Here is an 18,976-nt window from a genome sequence, read left to right as displayed (position 1 = left end):
TAGGAAAATACTAGTGGTTATTACGGTCATATAGATTACTGCCACAGCCGTGATTGTACGGTTACTCGTAGATACGGAATCGGGTCGCGGTGGACAGATCCAGCCCACTCCAGGATGATGTATAGTACATGTCATAGACGAGACTACTGCCCACCACTAAATCCACCTCTTTGACTCCGCTCCACCTCCGCCTGGGCTTCTTGCTCCTTTTCGTTCTGCTCAATTTCCTTCTGATGCTGATGTGATGAACCAGATATCGAGATGGACGGACTGAGTGTCGCCTCCACTTTTTCCTTTCCTTTACCCTTCCCCTTCCCCTTCCACCACTTGCCGACACCACTATTACTACCGCTCTTCGCAGATACCAAATCCGGTCTTTCCGTCACTCCCAACGCTATACCACCTTGCACATGTCCGACTGCTGCAACATCTAGACCTTGTGAAATCCTCTCTTGTCTCCTTTTCCTAGCTTCCACTCTCTCCGGAATCTTCGCCGCCCTCTTATATTCCTCCAAGATCTGACGCTTCTCTTCCTCCGTCAGCGACTTGGCTTCCTCCATACTGGTCTTGGCTCTCGAGGATCTGAGGACGTCCGCAGGTGAAGAAGGGTAGATCTGGGTCGTGGTTCCTGATCCTGATCGATTACGAGCTTCGGAAAGCCCGCCTTCGACACCGAGCTCGACTGCTCGGATAGCTCCTGCCAGCGAATGTGTAGCTAGACCGACACCTGAGGAAAGAAACATCGCTCAGCCGATCTGATGGTATAACCACGCAGGACGGTTCTGCTCACTACCTTGAACCAGTCCAAGGATGCCTCCAATGGGGCCCTGCGTTCATTCAGTGACTCAGCGTGCTTCTAGGCAATATGTATCTTGATACTCACCGCTCGCTGCAGCCCTCGTAGTGGCTCCATGACGACCCCTTTCATACCGTCTTTCATCCCGGTCCACGCCTCCTGTCCGGCCTCTCGCATACCTGACTTCATATCGGTGATAGGCATCCTCGGACGAGTATCACGCTCATACTGCCAAGTCCAGCCGCCTTTGGGGTTTTGAATTTGTCTGACGAGAACTATCCCGGGAATTATCAGCTTGATGTTGCTGAATCTGTCCGCACAACAATATCACGACGTACTCGGTTGTTGCGACGCTATGTCCACTACTCGCTGTGGAGCCTGTACCTACCATTAGCTCGTATACAGCAACTGGTAGCCTTCACTCACTGGATTGCTAAACATGTGTGTCACTTTTACGATCGACTTTGTGATGGCCAGGAAGAATGCCTGTACGCCTCCGATGATCGGGTCGGAATCTGCCAAAGAGACAGGATACTCGCGGGGGCCTACAGTACACCCGAAGTCAGATCTCACCCATTGGTTGGTTTTGCAGTGACGCACGGTTCAGCTCCAGCTGTTGGAAACTCAATTTGCCTTCTCGAGCCAGGACCGCAGCGGCCACTCCAGATAGACGAAGGGAACGCTCGGCGTCGTACCATAACGCGGCACGAGACGGTATGACATCGCATCTGACGCATTGCGAGAGATCAGTCCGACCGCACTGATCGATTGAACCATGACTATGCTGTCGACTTACCGCATATTGAGTAATGGCAGATGTCTGTGGATCGACCTCGCTACCTCGTCTGTCCCATTCTCCGATCGAAGGTGGTTGCTGAGGGATCTCACTGCCTCCCTTACTTTAGGCGAGTAAATATCATCCAAAGCCGAAGCTATGTGCTCCACGCTTAGCTCATCAATGGGTATTGGTCGAGAGCCGGCTGCCACTTCGTACACACGATCGCCCCAAAAGCTTTTCAGCCGACCAATTAGCGTTGGTTCACTGATGTTGGCTAGACTCACCGGCTAGAAGCGTTTGTGCGAATGATGATTGATGGTACTGCGTTCTTCAATGCCATGGAGGTCACATACGTTCCTGCGAGGCACAATATCAAGCCATGACAGGCTGGTGACTCAGCCGTTGGCTCACCTCCGTCATGACATATAGCGGCAACTCTCGCATTCGCCAAGAGATAATTCAGAGGCAGTCCTTCTCCGTCTATGTCAAGTCAGCCTGGGGTGGGAGACATGTGTACTAAGCTTGACTCACCCGGAATGACAAAAACATCAGGTGCTTTAAAGTCAGTCGCTCCTTTTCCAGCCACGATGACTCGGGATCCCAATTTCTTGAGTCCTCCGATGATGATGCCTGCAATATGTATTCCGTCAGCGTCCCGGATTGGAGTACATGATAGTGAACACTTCACTCAAGGGCACCTCGCCTTCTTCGAGTCGATGGTCAAACTCGAGTCTGACAGGTGATAGATTAGTCCTAGGTCGTTTGTGAAGACGTGATTGTCCTCACTTGACATAGATAGGTGGCGGTCCTTCTTTTAAGAACAAGAGCAACTGATCATCCGGACGATAGGGCTCCGGATTTGGATAAATGAACCCCGTCACGTCTATTTAGAAACTCAGCTCTGATCCAAACAGCACTACTCAAGTCTATCTTACCAATGTGCTCTTTCCAATCTGCGGGTCTGGAAGCGACCAAAGAGCTCCAACAATATGTGAAGGGGATCTTCAACCTGTCTAACAGACCCGGTCCGATGACCTTGTCCGAGGGAGGAAGCCCAAGAGTCAGTTGACGGAAATCACTGATGGTTTTGCCCAGCGATTTCCACATGCTGGAATCAGCATCAGTGACACGACCTCGACTCGATTTGTGTACAATGCTGACTGACAGATTCTCGATTAGCGCATAGCTGAGATAAGCGCTCAAACGAGCTTCGGCGTTGGATCTCCGGATCGTAGTGTAAGGCTGCGAGAATGCTGTCGTCGGTGACCAAGGTGTGGCTTCGATTGCGACTGCGCATCAGCTGTGACCCGTTCCATGTTACTCGACTTGGCCAGGATCGCTCCGCACCTGAAACGATATGAAGAGGTAATCCTAGCAGCTCGGCGACGTGGATATGAGCAACAGCCGAAGGGCAAGCGACAATAAGATCTGCTGCAAAGGATGAGCCCGAAATTGGCTCTGGCCAGTATGTCGATTTGTAAAAGCTTCTGAAGGTTGCTTCCAGTGTATCCGGTCCTATCCCAGTAGAAGCGTCAGTCAGACGTAACATTCGGCCAAGGAGTATTTCATTCTTTCATTGGGGATGTGAGGGAGAGACTTGTCGTCAAGTAAAAAAGGCGACACTTACGCCGACACCATTCTGCCAGACTTGATGTAGGCGAATCGTAAATGTCAAAGATGTCCAACTTGTACTCGAGAGCTCGACCATCCTTCCCCACTTTCCCACCGAGAGACTGTTTCGCTCTCTCTATCGCGCCCTTGTGCGCTTCCTGCGTGGCTATTCGGACTCGATGTGAATGTCGGATGATGAGTTCCAGAGCGAGAGCGATGTATATCTGTATCTCTTCTACAGGCCGTGTCAAAGTTTATAATCAGCTGGTTTCTGAGTCTACAGAGTCCCGTACGGTTCAGATCAGAAGGGATTTACCTACCGCTATTCCCAACGACAAACATCACAATGTTCAGAATCGGTACGTCTCCAGAGGGATCAACCGCATATTCTTTAACGGACGGTGCGAGATCTTCCTCCAGATCGGGCAGCTTGGCTTTGAGGTCTATCCATACGTCCACATCTCCGGTTTTGGACCAGGAAGCACTGGCATCTAAACCATCACCGGGGCTCGAGAAGACAGATGGGCCTGAATGTTGTTATGTGAGCCTGGTATCGCAGTGATACAAAAGAGGTAGCAGAACTGACCTAGATCCGAGGAAGCACTACTGGATGCAGTATAGCGAGGCGTCGTTGTGGATGATAACGTTGAAGAAAATGGCGTTGGCCGTCTTTCCACTGATAACTGACTCGGCGGTGGTACAGCAGAGCTTGATGGGGAGTAGATTATGGGCGGATTAGGCCCGGCTTCATACGGCGGAGGAGGGGCTTCTGACATGGTGTCTCTCGCTTGGGCGAGTTGCTTATGACCGACTACGGCATGGAAAGATCAAGGGTGGGGGAGAAGTGGGATGCATCGCTGGATACTAATTCATGTACCCCTGTGTATATATATGAATGGACAGTGGGCAGCGGTAATCGCCCGAGGTGCAACAACGAAACCGTGGAGACCCCAAACAGGGAGCGCCGAGATTGGAAGCGAGATTGGGTGCGAGTCCGAGGAGTATTCAAGCATGATCGGATATGGTGGATGGTTGTCGATAGCATGATACATTGGACGCTTGTTCATGTACTGTATGAGTAGGTGTGGCGGATCAATCTCTCCCGATGCATGACCAGACCACAAAAGCACGTTGATGCTATACCTCGCCACGCACCGCCCAGCACGTCACAATTCCCTCTCTATCCCCTCGCCTCGTGACCAACCCTCCTCCCCACCACACAGAGTTCTTCCCATGTCTCGCCACATGTCCCAATCCCCCGCTATCCCCAATCCGCTCAGATTGTTCTGGTATATCTGACATGTCTGACTGGACAGATAACCAGTGCGTCTCGTGGAAGTTGTTGGTTCAGACCCAATACTGTCAAGACTTTAACAATTCCATCCTCCCGTACCTAATCAGCTTGTACAATGCAGTATGACCAAGAATCTGTTTCCTTGGGATTAATGGATTGGGCAATTCCAACCGCGTCACTTTACTGTCCATGAGTGCACTCGCAGGACCCTTAAAAGTCCGTCAGTAGTTGGATCCGAAGATTCTCCAAGCGGCCCCACAGTAACTTGCATACATGATTGAGGGAGACGTTAGGACCCACCGTCTGGGGTGGGACCGGGGGCAGCCCGGCGAAGAGGTGATTGGGTCTCCGCGAATGGCACTATCTTTTGCTGCGTACACCACATGCATGTTCATACATTTCGTACATTCCATTGATAGATGAGATAGACATTGACAGATCACTTCCCCACCTTCTTCCTCATTTCTCGCAAAGCCTTCTCATAACCCCTTCTTTCCTCGGCAGTCATTTCACGTTCCTCGTCACTACTTTGTTCATCGCTCCTTGCTTGGCCATCCTTCTCTTCTTGCGTCTTCTGATCCCCTTTCTCACCTCGCGAGTCCACTGTCGGACCTTTCGCCGAGACCTGTCCCACCTTGATGCTTGTCACCTGCTCCTCCGCCGGCTTACCCTCAGAATCACCATCCTCATCCAGAGCACCTTCATCGCCCTTTAAGAGTCGCTTCACCCTCGCTTCCAGCTTATATTTTCTCCCCTTCACCATCTCACCCGTTGTCATTGGCTCAAATATCTTGACGAGTTGCCGCTTTTCATCTTCCGTAAGCAGTTTGGCTGCTTCTCGACTTGAGATTTGACGAGGCTCTCTGAACACGACTTCTTGGGGTGCCGAAAATTTCGTGCGGATCTCCTTCATAGCTCCCCTGATAGGAAGCGAGAGTGCTCCGACGATACCTGTGAGATGAGCTTCAGCGTTGTGACGACCGCGGACGTTCAAATAAGGAGCATACCAGCTGCAGGTCTAGCCGTCACATTCACGTCTTGAATCGACATTAGCTTAAAGTCATCCTCTAGGTATCACTCACAACTTCGACCAATCCCTTTGATTGCTCCCAAGAAACCCTACGGAGGATCAGCGGTGCTCGGCAAATTGCAGCTGTGGGACCTACTTCTTTCTTCGCGCCTTCCACCGGCTCTGTGACCAGTCCGGTAATGCCGTCCCAATATCCGTAGAACACACCTTTCGCTCCTTCTCTCACTCCACTTTCGAAATCGTCCACCTCAGGCCTGGCTCTCGTACTGGATCCGATCAGACGAGGAATGTTGTCCATACCCTCTGATATTGAGTTGACAATGTTCATCATTCCTGTGATGGCGGCATCAGCGTGTTTCATGTCAAGAATTGTTGCCTACCGACCTCGAGGAATGGCAGTAGCAGTATTGATGATGCCTTTGGGCTGAAGATACAGATAACAGTAAGTACACATCTCTTGAAAGGATGTATAAAACTCACTGGGTTGTAGAATATTTGAGCAATACCTGAATAGTAATTCGTGACTGTGGACAGAATTGCTGAGGCCCCTCCAGTGAGAGGATCCGAGACTGATCTTCTGGAATCATACTCCTTTGGCCTATGCGGTTCTAGTGATTTCCATTCCAACTTCTTTTGCTCGACCATGACCGCTGCCACTGCTCCGCTGATCCTCATACACAACTCATCCGACCACCAAAGAGCAATCTTTGTAGGATCTACATCGCACCTATGTGACAAACACGTCAGACATAGCTAGCGTGGCAATCCAAACGATGCCAGACTCACCTCATGTTCAAGAGCGGCAGATGCCTGTGGAAAGAGTCAACGCCTTTCTGTTCACCGGATTCTGAGCGAATCTTCTCGGCCATAGTCTGGGCTGCCGTCTTAGCTGGTGCGCCCATAGCGTATTGAATGGCCTCGGCGAGATTTCCGGCGCTCAAAGTCTTCTGAGGGATTGGTGGAGGACCAGCTCCAGCTTTATGTATCATATTACCCCAAAACCTAGGGGCTAGTCAGCTATGAAAGTGTGGCCACAGAACAGAATGGCTCACGCTTGATCGCCGAAGAATGGAACCACAATGGTGGGAAGGCCGTTCCGTAAGCCAATGGCTGTCGTACCAGCACCTACAAACCTTCATCAGCAGATGTTACTCTATTTCATGACATTGTAACTAACCTCCGTGATGACAGACCGCAGCCACCCGGCCGTTGGCGAATAACCAGTCATGAGGCACATTACCTGGATGAGTGTTAGCCTTTTAGTCGATATATACCCTAAGCTTCAAGCGTACCGGTGAGGATGAAGACATCGTCCGGCACGTCACAACCGCCTAGCCCACCCCATCCGGCACTGACGAGCGCTCGAACCCCAGCCGCTTGGACTGCCTCGAAAATTGTCTCTACAGAACGTCATCAACGATGATCGCGCCAGAAAAAACCAAGTGAAAGCGAAGGACAGCTCACTGGTCATTGCTGCTGCGTCTTCAACAACCACTGATCCGAAGCTGTGCAAACAAGTCAGCGGTTCCTCAAAACGGCCATGACAGAAGAACAAGACAGAAAGCACCCTAAGTAGATTGGCGGTTCGCCTGCGGCAAGGAACTTCTCGAGCTCCGGATCGGGCGCAAAATCATCATCTCCAGCTAGAAAATAGAATCCCGAGATATCTGCAACGAACATCAACCCAGGCTAACGTCCGCATCAACGATCACCTACCGATATGGTCCTGCCAGTCTTTTGGCTTGTCAATCAGAGCATCACTCCAGCAATACGTCCATGGCACTTTCAATCGGTCCGTCACAGAAGGTCCCGAACCCATTGATAGCGGTTCAAGCCATAGAGTTTTGTCTCTGAATTCGTTTATAACGTCACCCAGGCCTTGCCATTGTCTGCCGTCAATAGGTCAGCCCACTTCGGCCTCCTCATCCTGAAGCCTGACGTACAACATCTCGGCTAGAGCAAAACTCAGGTAATTGGTAAGACCTTTCTCAGCACTACTCTGCTTGATGTTGACCAACGGATGGTTGAAGGCGGTTGTCGGTGACCAAGGCATAGCTGTGAAGGAAAGTCATCAACTGAAATTTTCTGATGAGAAGATCCATGCAGCTGTGCTGCTCACTGAAAGTCATGAGCAGAGGTAATCCAAGTGCTTCAGCGATGTGCACATGCGCGAAAGCAGGGGGATTACTGATTATCGCATCGGCAGCAAAAGCCCTGCCGGTGAGAGGATCGGGAGAGTAGACCGACTTGTAGAAGCCGCTGAGAAGTTCTGCTGTCATAGTTCTCTTGGACGCGATGTCTCCATTTGTTAAAGATGCCATTCCGGGTAGTAAACCGGGATCTACACAGAAAATTCCTCCCTCAATTAGCATTTTACTCATCGGAAGGGTTTGGCGCGACTATGCCCACTCTTTACCATGTATGCCATGAGCTCCTTGGGATCTCCTCCAACGTTGAAGAACTCTATGTGACCTTCCAAACTCCGACCATCTTTTCCCTTTTTGCCCTTCAAGCGACGATTGGCATTGACCACGAAGTCTTTGAAGTCTGGATGGGTAGCGATGCGGACTCGATGGTTGTTGGACTCTATGAGATGTAGGGCGAGTGAGAGATAGGGCTGTACATCGCCTGACATACACTCTTCGTGTCAGCTGAGGACCTGAAGGACTTCCACCTGTAAAAGCTCACCTCTTGACCCAGTTATGAATATGACGATGTTCAATGGGGGACACTCTGAACTGGTTTTTGTGTCCACTGCGTATTCTTTGACGGGTCTTGCATAGTCTTGAGGAAGGTCCGGAAGAGGTTTCTTGAGATCAACCCAGATATTGATCATACCCGTGTCATCGAGCACAGCTCTTGAATCAAGGCCCGGACCATCCGAAGAGAAGTTGGCATAATCTATCGCGCATTGTCAGCTCGTCGCCCACTTGGACTGCTAGGAAGTCGCTTAGTCTCATGTAGCTCACCGATGTTAGGATCCACTTCCACCTTTCCGACTTTGACACGTCTCACGCCGGCCTTCTTCTCTGCATCCACGCGTTCGTCCTTGTCCTTTTTGCTTTCATCTTCAGGGATACTGGGATCATCCTCTTCAGCCGGTAAGACTGTGACCCCATCCTCCTCCTCCTGCATGTAGAATGGCTTGTCTATGTTCTTGTCTTGAGTCATCTTGTTGTCGGTCAAGTGATACGTGTGATGTACGGAAGGACAAGAAGAGAAGATGAAGACAAAGAAAGCTGTCTGTTGAAGAGGTGCATCATCATCATCATCATCATCATCATCATCATCATCATCATTAAAAGTGGTCGTGCGGTGTGGAGGTGGTCGCCCATGCAAGTTGTTAGTTATATTGTTGTGATGACGTCGGGAGGGGGTGGCAAAAACGCAGAATCACAAATGCCACGTCATCAACCGGGGATGTACTGTAGATTGATAAGCTGAGAGCCAAAACAACCGGGATGGATGCACGCGTCCGGTAGATACCAAGAGAAATCAACAAAGCGACTGATTTTGACTTTTGATTTCTTTCCTTCACTCGACACGACAGTTTGGCAAAGAGCTCTTTGAACGATGGAGTCTCTCTTCTCACCGGCACACAGGCCCCCATCCCCTCCAACCGCAGGGCCCACAACGGACTTTGCGCTCATCGAATCCCAGAAAGAGAACATTCGGCCTCTCGCGAGTGGTCGATCGGCGGCGACTCTGTCAAATGTGCTGAGAGAACCTTCAGCCGCAGAGAAGGTCGTCCAGGAAGGCCATGAGAGACATCGCAAGGACATCGAAGAGGCTGAAAGGAGGGATAAAGAAGGGGAGGACATGATGGACGGCGTGCAGGACGTTCTGGATGTATACAACAAGTGAGCTTATCTTTCGTTCCAGAAAGACTGTCAGGCTGACTCGCATCGATTAGATATATTCTGTTCGTCGTTCAGCACCACCCTTCTTCCGACACGCATCTCTTGCCTCTTCTCGAGACGACCACAAGACGGTTCGTCAACGATGCAAGATATACTCAAGACGTGCGGTATCTCAAGCTCTGGGTCATGTATGCGCGTCAAATAGAGAGAAGAGAGGAGATCTGGGCCTTTTTGGAATCACGAGACATCGGGACCAAACATTCGGTCTTCTATGAAGAGTGGGCCGCGGCTCTCGAAGGTCTGGGAAGGTGAGTGACAACTTGTTGCCTCATACTTGAAGACTGATACTGATCATATGCTCCGCCTCAGACGGAAGAAGGCAGATGAGATCTACCGTATCGGTATAGCACGGAAAGCGTCACCTGTGGACCGTCTGAAGACCAGGCACAAGCAATTCCTCGAGCGTATCATGGCTCCCCCTTCTGGCGTTGTTCCAGAAGACGACTCCGTCGTTGCCGCCCCAGCTCGAACACCTGGTCGCTCCATCCTCGGCCATGTTGCAACGGCGTCAACTTCGGTCACGGGCGCCACACAATTAGCTCCGTCATTGAGAACATCAAGCAAGAACAACGGGTCGAAAATGGAGATTTTCGCGGACGACGGTGCCAAAGGAGCTGAAGATCCCGCGCCAGGAGAATGGGCTGAGTTTGGAACGAGAGATGGAAGGAGGAAGGAAAATACTGTCGAGGCTGGTCCATGGAAAGGAGAGACTTTACCCCAAAGCACTGCAAGAGGAAGGGTCACGCCTCGTACCCCCAAGGTTGAGGTGTTCAAGGATGTGGTAAGTGCAGCAGTACGCCGTAAAGGTGGGTCTGACGCCCAGTAGTCCGAGAACGATGCGGTACGCGCTGCCGATGAAGTGTTTTCTCGAATCAAACAACAACCGCCTACCGAAGCAGAATTACTTAAATCCGATCCACTCCGTCATTACGACACAACGGCATTGTCGACTGATATTCCTTCCCTTCCCGCACCGCCATCAGCCCGCAAACCTCCAAAGCCAAGCAAACCTTTGTCACATTTCGTGATGAAGCCATGGGAGTGCCCCACAGACGGCCCAGAGGTCAAAGGCAATGGGGGCAAAGTAGAGAGACGGATGTTTGACTGGAACAATGTCTTCAGAGGAAAAGATGAATGGAGTTTTGAAGAGGTCCGAGCTAGACAACGTGGATTGATGGGTAAAGATTGGCGAGGAGACGTGAAAGATTGGGAGAAGACATGGCACAAACCGGGATGTGAGTGAGGCAGCGTATGTAGGGGTCCAGTCGCTGACGATGAACTCCAGCTTCAACGCCAAAGAAGGAAGAGAAAAGGCAGAGGCCACCATCACCTACAGTCAACACCAAATTGGCTGAACTCGAAGTCATGCGTATGTTCGATCAAACCATTCATGGCAAAGTCAGAGACGCGGACAGTGACTCAAACGAAAGTTCTTCCGACGAGGAGGACGAGCCTATACAGTCGGCGCCAACTCCATTGCCCTCTCGCACAGGGCCGGTCTCAATGCTGGCCACTCCAGGAGGTTTCGTCCCGCCCACACCGACACCTGCACAAGGCCACGTTGCACAAAATCGGACTTTTGTACCGGCAACAATTGGGGAAGAGGGTGCTCCACCTCCCACAATCTTCAGTGATGAGAACGCCTCTCGGTCAGCAGCATTCATGGATGAGAATGCCGTGCCACCGTCCGCCAGCAAGGCGAGTAAAGTCAACATATTTAGCGATACTCCTGCGAAGACACCTTTGGCGTCACGAACCTCGTTGGCGGCCAGCTCGTCTAAACCTCGCGCATTCGGTATCTTTACCGAGGACGAAAACGCACCGCCACCTCCGGCTCCCTTCGCTGAAGTTTCGTTGTCGACTCAAGCGCGGCCACCACCTCAAGTGTCAAATAACGTCTTTGCAACACCGGTGCCGGCACGACATGCTCCCCTACGTAGAGGGGTGACGGAGGTCATCCAGGAAGTGCCAGAAAGTGACGAGGACGGCGACCTCGTTCATGAGGTGGTTGAGGATGTCGCTCACGTGCATCTGAATGACCTGAATGAGGAGGAGGAAGAACCACAACCAAGAGGGATGAGGCGGTTCCAGATCAATGCAATGACGCCAATCACAGAACGAACGTGTGAATACACCCAATTGACGGCGCTACGGTCGTCGATGACTGGTACTTCTCGACAGTTCAGCGTCCCTGAAAGTGATACCGAGGCCGAAGAAGGCGATGCATTTGTAGCATCAACCTCGAATCCATCGCGACTAATAGGGTCTTTTGGCTCCTCCGCTGCGCAAGATCAAGAAGCAGAGCAATCTGTTTTCATTCCGATCGACTTCGATAAGTCAGGCAGTCCAGATAGCAATCCACCTTCTGGCGACGTCGAAGCAGGCTTCCAACTTCCCGAAGGATTTACAATTCACAAACCCGACCGCGATCATTCTGGATCGATGCACACCATGCATCTTACTGAAGCGACAGATATGGAAACAATGCATACAGCACGAGAGGCTTCAGTGGAACCGGACACCGACGCGTTCGTCACAGCCTCACAGCCTCAATCAGTTTTGCCCAACCCTTGCAACCCTGCATGCGCCGAAGTGATTGCCACACTGCTTGCTTCTATCACCCCACCCGTTTCCGCTCTCCCTGGACTTGTCGATCATCGAGGGACACCCTCCAGACGGCTTGAAGGACTCCAAAAGCACGCTCGATCTAAAGTCAGACGCGCCAGCACTAGCTCAAGAAATTCCATTGCCGGCGGTGACGATTCTTGCTCACTTGATATGCAAGGCAAGATGTTTGAGATCCTGGACAAAATTGGAGAGGGTGGCTTCGGGGCAGTGTTCCTTGCCGTTGACGTGGATGCTCGTCGAGCTCAAGATGACGCAGATAGTGATGACGAGGATGAGGACGAGAAGGATGATTCGCTTGTTGCTGTCAAGGTCGAACAACCATGTAGCGTCTGGGAAGCAGTAGTTCTCGATCGAATCCATCAAAGAATCGACACGGCTCTACGATCTTCTATCGTGCGAGCGCGAAACATCTACGCGTACCACGACGAGTCCTTCCTTGTTCTCGATTACTCCCATCAGGGTACCGTGCTTGATATCGTCAACAAAGCCACTACCATGGGCATCGCTCCTTCCGTCTCGGGCGGCCCATCAGCTGTGGATGAGCTGCTGGCAATCTTTTTCACTATAGAGTTGCTGAAGCTCGTCGAGGGATTACATCGAGCTGGCTTCATCCATGGCGATTTGAAGATCGATAATTGTTTAGTGCGACTGGATGATCCACCAAACCCTTCATCCTGGTCAGCAACATATGATCGATCAGGCAACAACGGATGGTCATACAAGGGAGTCAAGTTGATCGATTTTGGTCGAGCGATTGATCTTACGCTGTATCCTGCAGGAGAGAAGCAACAGTTTGTGGTGGATTGGAAAACGGATGAAAGGGACTGTAAAGAGATGAGAGAGAATCGAAGCTGGTCCTATCAAACAGATTACTTCGGTCTAGCGGGTGTCGCGTACTGCATGCTGTTCGGCAAGTATATGGGTACGGAGGTGGTGGAGGGAAGAGACAAGATTGACATGCCTTTCAAGCGGGTGAGTGCGATGTGATAGAACGCCTGCCCCTTTGATCAGAGGACTAACGATGATCTTCGGATCACAGTACTGGCAATCTTCACTCTGGAATTCACTCTTCGACGCCCTTCTGAATCCAGGTGACGAGTTGCCTATCACTGGACGTCTGACAGAGATCAGAGGGGAGTTCGAATCGTGGTTAGAAGAGAACTGTCAGAAGGGCGGGAAGAGTTTGAAGAGCATGTTGAAGAAGATTGAGCTGGCTGCGATTACTGGGAGGAAGTGATTGCGGTGACTCAGTACAACTTGCATAAAAGCAGAGTTTGGTGGAGGGTAGGAGTGGATCGGTCAATTGCATTTCGTGTAGAGTATTTATGACATGTAGTTGTATCTGATATGGTGGGAGGTGCTGCCGACTGCAGTTATGGGTCGTTCTATTTTTAGATGCAATATGTGCCCAGGATATGACTTGGCTTCGACAACAAGATTCGACAAGCTCGGTGAAACTTTGCTCGGCCCATTTCTGCCTGCTTGCTGTAGATCAACGTCCTCGGCCAAGGTCGGCTTGGAGTGACAGTCAATCAGTCACGGTAGACATCGATATTGGTCGTCCGTCTAGACGACCTTGGGGTTATCTCGGCGTCGGCCAGCATCATACTCAGTAAGCTCGGCTTCTTCTCCTCGGTGTTCGTGTGATTCGACCGATCCTCGGTGCTGAGTCTGGTCGTTTTGGAATATATGTGTCAGCTTTGAGCAACTGCAAGTCAATAATCAGGTCGATTTGTGCCCTCGCCTTCTTTGCGATCATCATCTCTATCATCTACTTTGTCGGCCGACACGCAGTCGCCATCGCAGTCAGCAGTCACGGTCAGGTCATCACCACCATCTCATCAGGGATGTCCCCTCACACCATGTCCTCCTCTCCACCATACAAAGTCGGTGTGATCATCGGTAGTGCTCGACACTCGTCTAACACGATCGGGTACTGTACTTACCTGACCTCTCGAATTGCCCACCATCACCCCTCAATCACCGTGGAGACCATCGACCTGATCAATTCCCCCGGTCATCCCTTGCCTTTCCTGATCTCTGATCCTTATCCATCGACTCAGCCACCAACAACCTTACCATCCGCTTACGCCGATCCTGCCATCAGATCATGGTCCGCCAAAATCTTATCGTTCGACGGCTTGATCGTCCTTGCTCCGCAATACAACTGGGGGTGTTCGGCCACCTTGAAAAACGCCCTCGATCAATTGTATCACGAATGGAACGGGATGCCGACGATGATCGCCTCCCTGGGATCAAGAGGAGGGAACAAAGTGCAGGATCAGTTGCGGCCAATGTTGCAAGGTGGACTGCATATGACACTGGTGGAAGGACGGTTGGAGTTCAAGGTTCCGAGGGAGTATATGCATAGTCCGGAAGGGAGGGTGAAGGGGGATGAAGAGTTTCTGAAGGTTTATGACGGGACAGTGGAGGAGGTCTTGGGAGAGCTGGTGATTCTGATGGAATCGAGGGGAATGTTGAAGGAGGAACGAAAAGCGTGAAAGGTCAGGTGGGGCGGCGGAGCGGGGAAGTCGAGAGGAGTACATATGTGCCGATACGGTGAGAAGGAGATGAGAGACCGACGGAGGATGTGCCGGCTGGGCGGAACATGATGGAGGAAGCACACGACAGATGATCTGCGGCGGTGGGCGGACAAGAAGTTTTCATGCGGAATGCTTCAGCCTCATCGCAAGCATGGGAGTTATAATGAGTGTTCTGTTTGGATTTGCGGAAGAGTGGGTGATTCTGATCAGATTCCAAAACTCATATTCCAAAACTAAACTCAAATACTGTTTAGATGCAAGATACAGATCAACGAAGACCATCCATGGGACTTGGCAGGGACGATATAGAAACGACGGTAAGACGAAATTTGGTAGAATATACGTAGATCAGGATGTAAGGGCTATGAGGATCAGGATCCCATCGAGCAGCGGCAGGATCATCGATCACCTTGTACAAGTCGGGTCGGCTGGTACTTGAAGGGCGAGATACTGTATCGTACAGTAAGATGGATCGATCACATTCATCATGAGGCTCGAGACATGTCTCGTATTCAATAGAGACTTTCAGTATTTCTGTACTCACTCGCGTCCTCACGGCACGTCTGCCGACGCATCGTCATGTTCTGACTCACATGTGTTCCCATCAGCTCGCTTGAATCCACCTACAGTAGTACCTACAGTAAGATCATCGAACGACTCGTATGTGTCAGGCTACAGCCATCTCGTTGCATTAGGGTTCTGTATCAAGGGATGTACAGCATGACTGTCGCGGTGTCATCGCTCGTCTGTGCCGTAGGTGACAAGTCGCGCCTCATCACTCAGTGGATCTTTGGTATATCCTGCATCTCGCGCCGCGTTGGCTGGACAGGATCCTTGCTGGACGAAGAGTGGTATCGTGGCGACGGAGTCACTGAAGACCGAGCAAACACCTGTCGAAGACCCTTCGTCGGGCAATCGATAAGCGTCGTCACGTCACGCTCTTCCTGGGTGGTGGAGGGCAATCAGTCATAACCCTGCTGATCGTCCAATATGACATTTGGGGTGTCTCCCGACAGGATACTGGTCCGTGCTCCTTGTCTGTCTCTGCCCTTGTACAATCCCATCCATCCCACGCCAGTCTCCCGACCAGACAATCCCGTTTCAGCCGCTCATCACTTCACTTCCGGCTAGGACATCACTGACTGGTCTCCCCCACTCTCCAGCACATCAATTCCCAGACCACTCGAGCGACAACTCTCTCACTCGGCTTGGCCCTCTTCATCCTCTTCTCATCATCGTGGATCTGTCGATACCCCTCGGCTAGATCCAAGATAGATCGGATCTCATTCCGATTACTCTTATGGTCGATGGCCTTCGAGGTGGTATATGACGTGTCGTACATCGTCTGCAATGCGAGTGTGAGTCCGTGTTTGACACTGTACCTTGAGGTGTGGCGTGGAAAAGCCAATTTCGTCGTTATGGTGTCTAGCCGGAGTCTGTCGTTCGTCTAGCCAAGACTCAAGGATGTGTGGTGGGAATATACTTCTTGTTGGGAAGCATGGGAGTGTGAGCATCTGTATCTCGTTGCCACCCGCCCTTCCATGATTGCCACGGGGTTTGCGCTGATATCCTCATTCCACGATTCAGAGTCAACTACCTCTTCACGTGTACAGCTCTCAATTTGATGATGACAATCTGTTTCCAGTCCAATCCTGTCGCACTCGGTGAGTCCAACGCACACACATCAAGCCGTCTGTCGTCCGCTGATTTAGCCCCCCTGTCCTTGGTTGAGAGGGGCAGGATTGGAGAAATGGTATATCGGCGTTTCGATCGTCCTGGGAATGGGTGTACCCATCGTCCCTGCAGCGTTGGGTCATTTTGGCCAGGATACCAATCTTGGAGCGTGGTGAGTGCAGCTCACCCGGTTGGCCTACCATAGGATGTCAGTAAGACTCATAGACTGTGAACACCAGTTATTTCACCTCGGGTGGGTTCGCCGAGGCCCGCAAGATCTAAAGCTGAAGCGACGGTGCCCGGAATAGTTGACAAGGATGAGAGGTTCAAACTTCTGCTACTTGACCTGGTGAGTAGAACACTCCAAGCGGTGCGGGTGCGGAGGACGGCGGCGGTCGCGGACAAGTCGCTCGACTGACATATTCTGATCAGTACATCTGGCAAGGGCTCTCCGGTCTCGTAGCGTGCGGAGCGATAGTTGCAGTAAGTTACGTAGGAAGATCAACCCAAAGGAACTACCCCGGATTGAGATGATTGATACCCTCTTGTCATACGACTGACGTCCTCTTTTCAGATCCTCATCAAACTCTCTCGACACGGTCAAGCGACAACCCAGGCGCTGATGGGTGGGAACAGTCTGAATCGCGCTTTACAAGAAACCATCGATGTGGCCCAGTTCGTCGACTATCACAATTGTCTACACGTAGAGTCGGGCTGTGGTTGTAGGACTGTCGTTCCTGTAGAGTCCAGCAGATCACGAATGGGTCCGGTCAATGGCCCGTCGCGAGAATCTAGATGGACAAGTTCTTTTCTTCTCTTCAGGAAAAGCAGGTCCAGACGCCCTTCGGATATGATTCAGACGAACCAAGCGGAGTCATCAGGTGTATTGCAAGCTCGACTGTTCGGGATCGCTCTGAGGATCTCGATGTACCCCGTGGCCCTGATCGTCGTCAATGGTATTTTGACCGGTAAGCATCCTCTTCTGTACATTCAGCTCCAAGCTGACCGTGAAAATTCGCTCGACAGCCGGCGATTTATACCTCACACATACAGGTGGCGTTCAATCGAAAGCGTCCTTCGTCCTGTATGTCATCTACGACTTCCTCTACGGAGGCAGAGGAATCGTCTTCGCTTCTGTTGGAATCTTAGTTGACCCGTGTCTCTTCCGGGTAGGCAGAACCTCTATGTGAGCCTCAGGATGACAGACAACTGATAGTGAATTTAACAAGGGCCTCAAAGCAGCCTCCGGTGCTCGCAGAAGATCCCAACTGAAGGCGAAAGTACCGAGAGTGTGTGGAATTTCAGAGGTACTTTCACCCTTTTTCCTGAGATCTTTCAGCTGACGATGCCGTCGCTACATTGTAGGTTGATGCCAGTACGCCAAGGTATCAATACAATGGGGAGATGAGTGCAGTGGGTCCAAAAGGCGCGAATCCAGCCGCCAACCCAAGCTGCGACTGCCGTTCTCCTGCTCGCATGTCTTTGGCTCTGGAGGACGATGACACCAAGTCGACCTCGAGCCCCGATACGTCTGTCGGCACCATGCTTCAGAACAATTACAGCTCTTGTAGAACCGACCGATTGATTTCGCCGACTTGGTCCAAGACAGAATTCCGCCGATCGAGCTCCTTTGAAAGGCTACACATCCAAACTCCCCGCAATGGTTCCTCGTCTTCAGCGACCAGCACAGTACTCGTCCCATATCTGGGCAGACCAAGTATCATCGAAGCGAGCTTGAGCTTCTCAAAGATTCTGACCAGGGGAAGATCGACTTTGTTGGTCGATTGTTCGACGCCCGAAATAGACCTCGGCGAGCCACTCTCTGCTTTGACTAGCAACCAGGCTGTCGACGTTTCCCAGATGACCGGTCAACATCCGCGGTCGATTGATCACAAAATCCAATCACGGACCACTTGTGGTCGACCGACTAGCAGTCCCTCGGGCCTTCCCTCGCGTCCATCTAGTCATCAAGAAGTAATTCGGAGCGAAGACAGATGGCAGACGTGTCAGCACAACATTCGTCCTCCGGCAACTATTTCGCGTCTGGTGTTCCGAAGAGCGTCGGAAGGAGGTATGGTAGATGTGCCTCGAGCAGCGGTCAGACCAAGTCTGGATCGAAGTGGTACCTCGAGAGAACGTGCGGGGGACGAGACGGGTGAGAAACTGTTCAATGAAATTCAAGCGATGTTGTGAACTCGTAGTAGATGGATGATCCATTCTGTTCTGCGCGATGCGTTCCTGAATTGTTCCTGAAGATCTGTTTTTTTTTTTTTCTTTCTTGTTCCGGACACGACGAAACCAGCAAGTTCATAATAAACTCTAATTCGATTGTAAGCATCATACTCGTCTGATCGGACAAGCTCTCCTCCATATTCCCTTCCCTTGTCCTATATGATGGAACACACCACTGACAGGGTTGGGTGAACCAACCCTGTGCGACTAGCTCGCCTACACTTGAATCGATCCACCTGCTCTACTCCCTCGCACATCGCCCCGTTCGCTTGGTAGAATCGAATGGACCTGTTCCTTCTTCGATGGGGAAAAAAGCCATTTTCGTCATCCGTCAGATGCGGATCAACCGAGCCGAAAGGTTTGGCCATTCATTCAGGGCGGATTATATAGTGTCTACAGAGGTAGAGAATAGATCAACAGCACAGTGGAGCGGTACTGACGGTTCCAGCCAACCGGTAAGGATCTCGATC

General features: G+C 51.3%; 5 protein-coding genes across 5 annotated transcripts; 3 read left to right on the top strand and 2 right to left on the bottom strand.

The window, feature by feature from the left end:
• Positions 1-143: 143 nt before the first annotated feature.
• IAR55_004167 (uncharacterized protein) lies at positions 144-3,961 on the bottom strand (the record flags this gene model as incomplete). Its single annotated transcript, XM_066947267.1, has 18 exons — positions 144-727; positions 791-827; positions 884-1,071; positions 1,135-1,174; positions 1,223-1,341; positions 1,397-1,524; positions 1,593-1,808; positions 1,859-1,931; positions 1,986-2,054; positions 2,106-2,204; positions 2,263-2,306; positions 2,361-2,457; positions 2,510-2,682; positions 2,740-2,851; positions 2,922-3,089; positions 3,202-3,420; positions 3,506-3,712; positions 3,772-3,961. The coding sequence occupies 18 exons, from the start codon at positions 3,959-3,961 to the stop codon at positions 144-146; spliced, it is 2,763 nt and encodes a 920-aa protein (XP_066802646.1).
• A 957-nt stretch (positions 3,962-4,918) lies between these two features.
• IAR55_004166 (uncharacterized protein) lies at positions 4,919-8,680 on the bottom strand (the record flags this gene model as incomplete). Its single annotated transcript, XM_066947266.1, has 18 exons — positions 4,919-5,430; positions 5,487-5,516; positions 5,562-5,598; positions 5,646-5,842; positions 5,894-5,933; positions 5,990-6,236; positions 6,296-6,511; positions 6,562-6,634; positions 6,687-6,749; positions 6,802-6,909; positions 6,974-7,014; positions 7,077-7,176; positions 7,226-7,398; positions 7,453-7,564; positions 7,629-7,850; positions 7,919-8,137; positions 8,198-8,410; positions 8,479-8,680. The coding sequence occupies 18 exons, from the start codon at positions 8,678-8,680 to the stop codon at positions 4,919-4,921; spliced, it is 2,805 nt and encodes a 934-aa protein (XP_066802645.1).
• Positions 8,681-9,082: 402 nt separating this feature from the next.
• On the top strand, positions 9,083-13,294 carry IAR55_004165 (uncharacterized protein; the record flags this gene model as incomplete). The annotated part of the gene is made up of 6 exons (XM_066947265.1): positions 9,083-9,369; positions 9,423-9,677; positions 9,739-10,210; positions 10,256-10,664; positions 10,715-13,029; positions 13,097-13,294. The coding sequence occupies 6 exons, from the start codon at positions 9,083-9,085 to the stop codon at positions 13,292-13,294; spliced, it is 3,936 nt and encodes a 1,311-aa protein (XP_066802644.1).
• Positions 13,295-13,919: 625 nt separating this feature from the next.
• Positions 13,920-14,558, top strand: IAR55_004164 (uncharacterized protein; the record flags this gene model as incomplete). Its single annotated transcript, XM_066947264.1, has 1 exon — positions 13,920-14,558. One exon carries the CDS (start codon positions 13,920-13,922, stop codon positions 14,556-14,558), a length of 639 nt encoding a protein of 212 aa, XP_066802643.1.
• A 1,032-nt stretch (positions 14,559-15,590) lies between these two features.
• Positions 15,591-18,467, top strand: IAR55_004163 (uncharacterized protein; the record flags this gene model as incomplete). Its single annotated transcript, XM_066947263.1, has 12 exons — positions 15,591-15,623; positions 15,764-15,958; positions 16,030-16,106; positions 16,188-16,264; positions 16,341-16,446; positions 16,514-16,527; positions 16,583-16,623; positions 16,707-16,757; positions 16,849-17,242; positions 17,301-17,443; positions 17,504-17,563; positions 17,640-18,467. 12 exons carry the CDS (start codon positions 15,591-15,593, stop codon positions 18,465-18,467), a joined length of 2,019 nt encoding a protein of 672 aa, XP_066802642.1.
• Positions 18,468-18,976: the final 509 nt, after the last annotated feature.

Source organism: Kwoniella newhampshirensis, chromosome 7 (genome assembly GCF_039105145.1).
Source record: "Kwoniella newhampshirensis strain CBS 13917 chromosome 7, whole genome shotgun sequence".
Lineage (NCBI taxonomy): Eukaryota > Fungi > Basidiomycota > Tremellomycetes > Tremellales > Cryptococcaceae > Kwoniella > Kwoniella newhampshirensis.
This window is presented reverse-complemented; position numbering and strand designations above follow the sequence as displayed.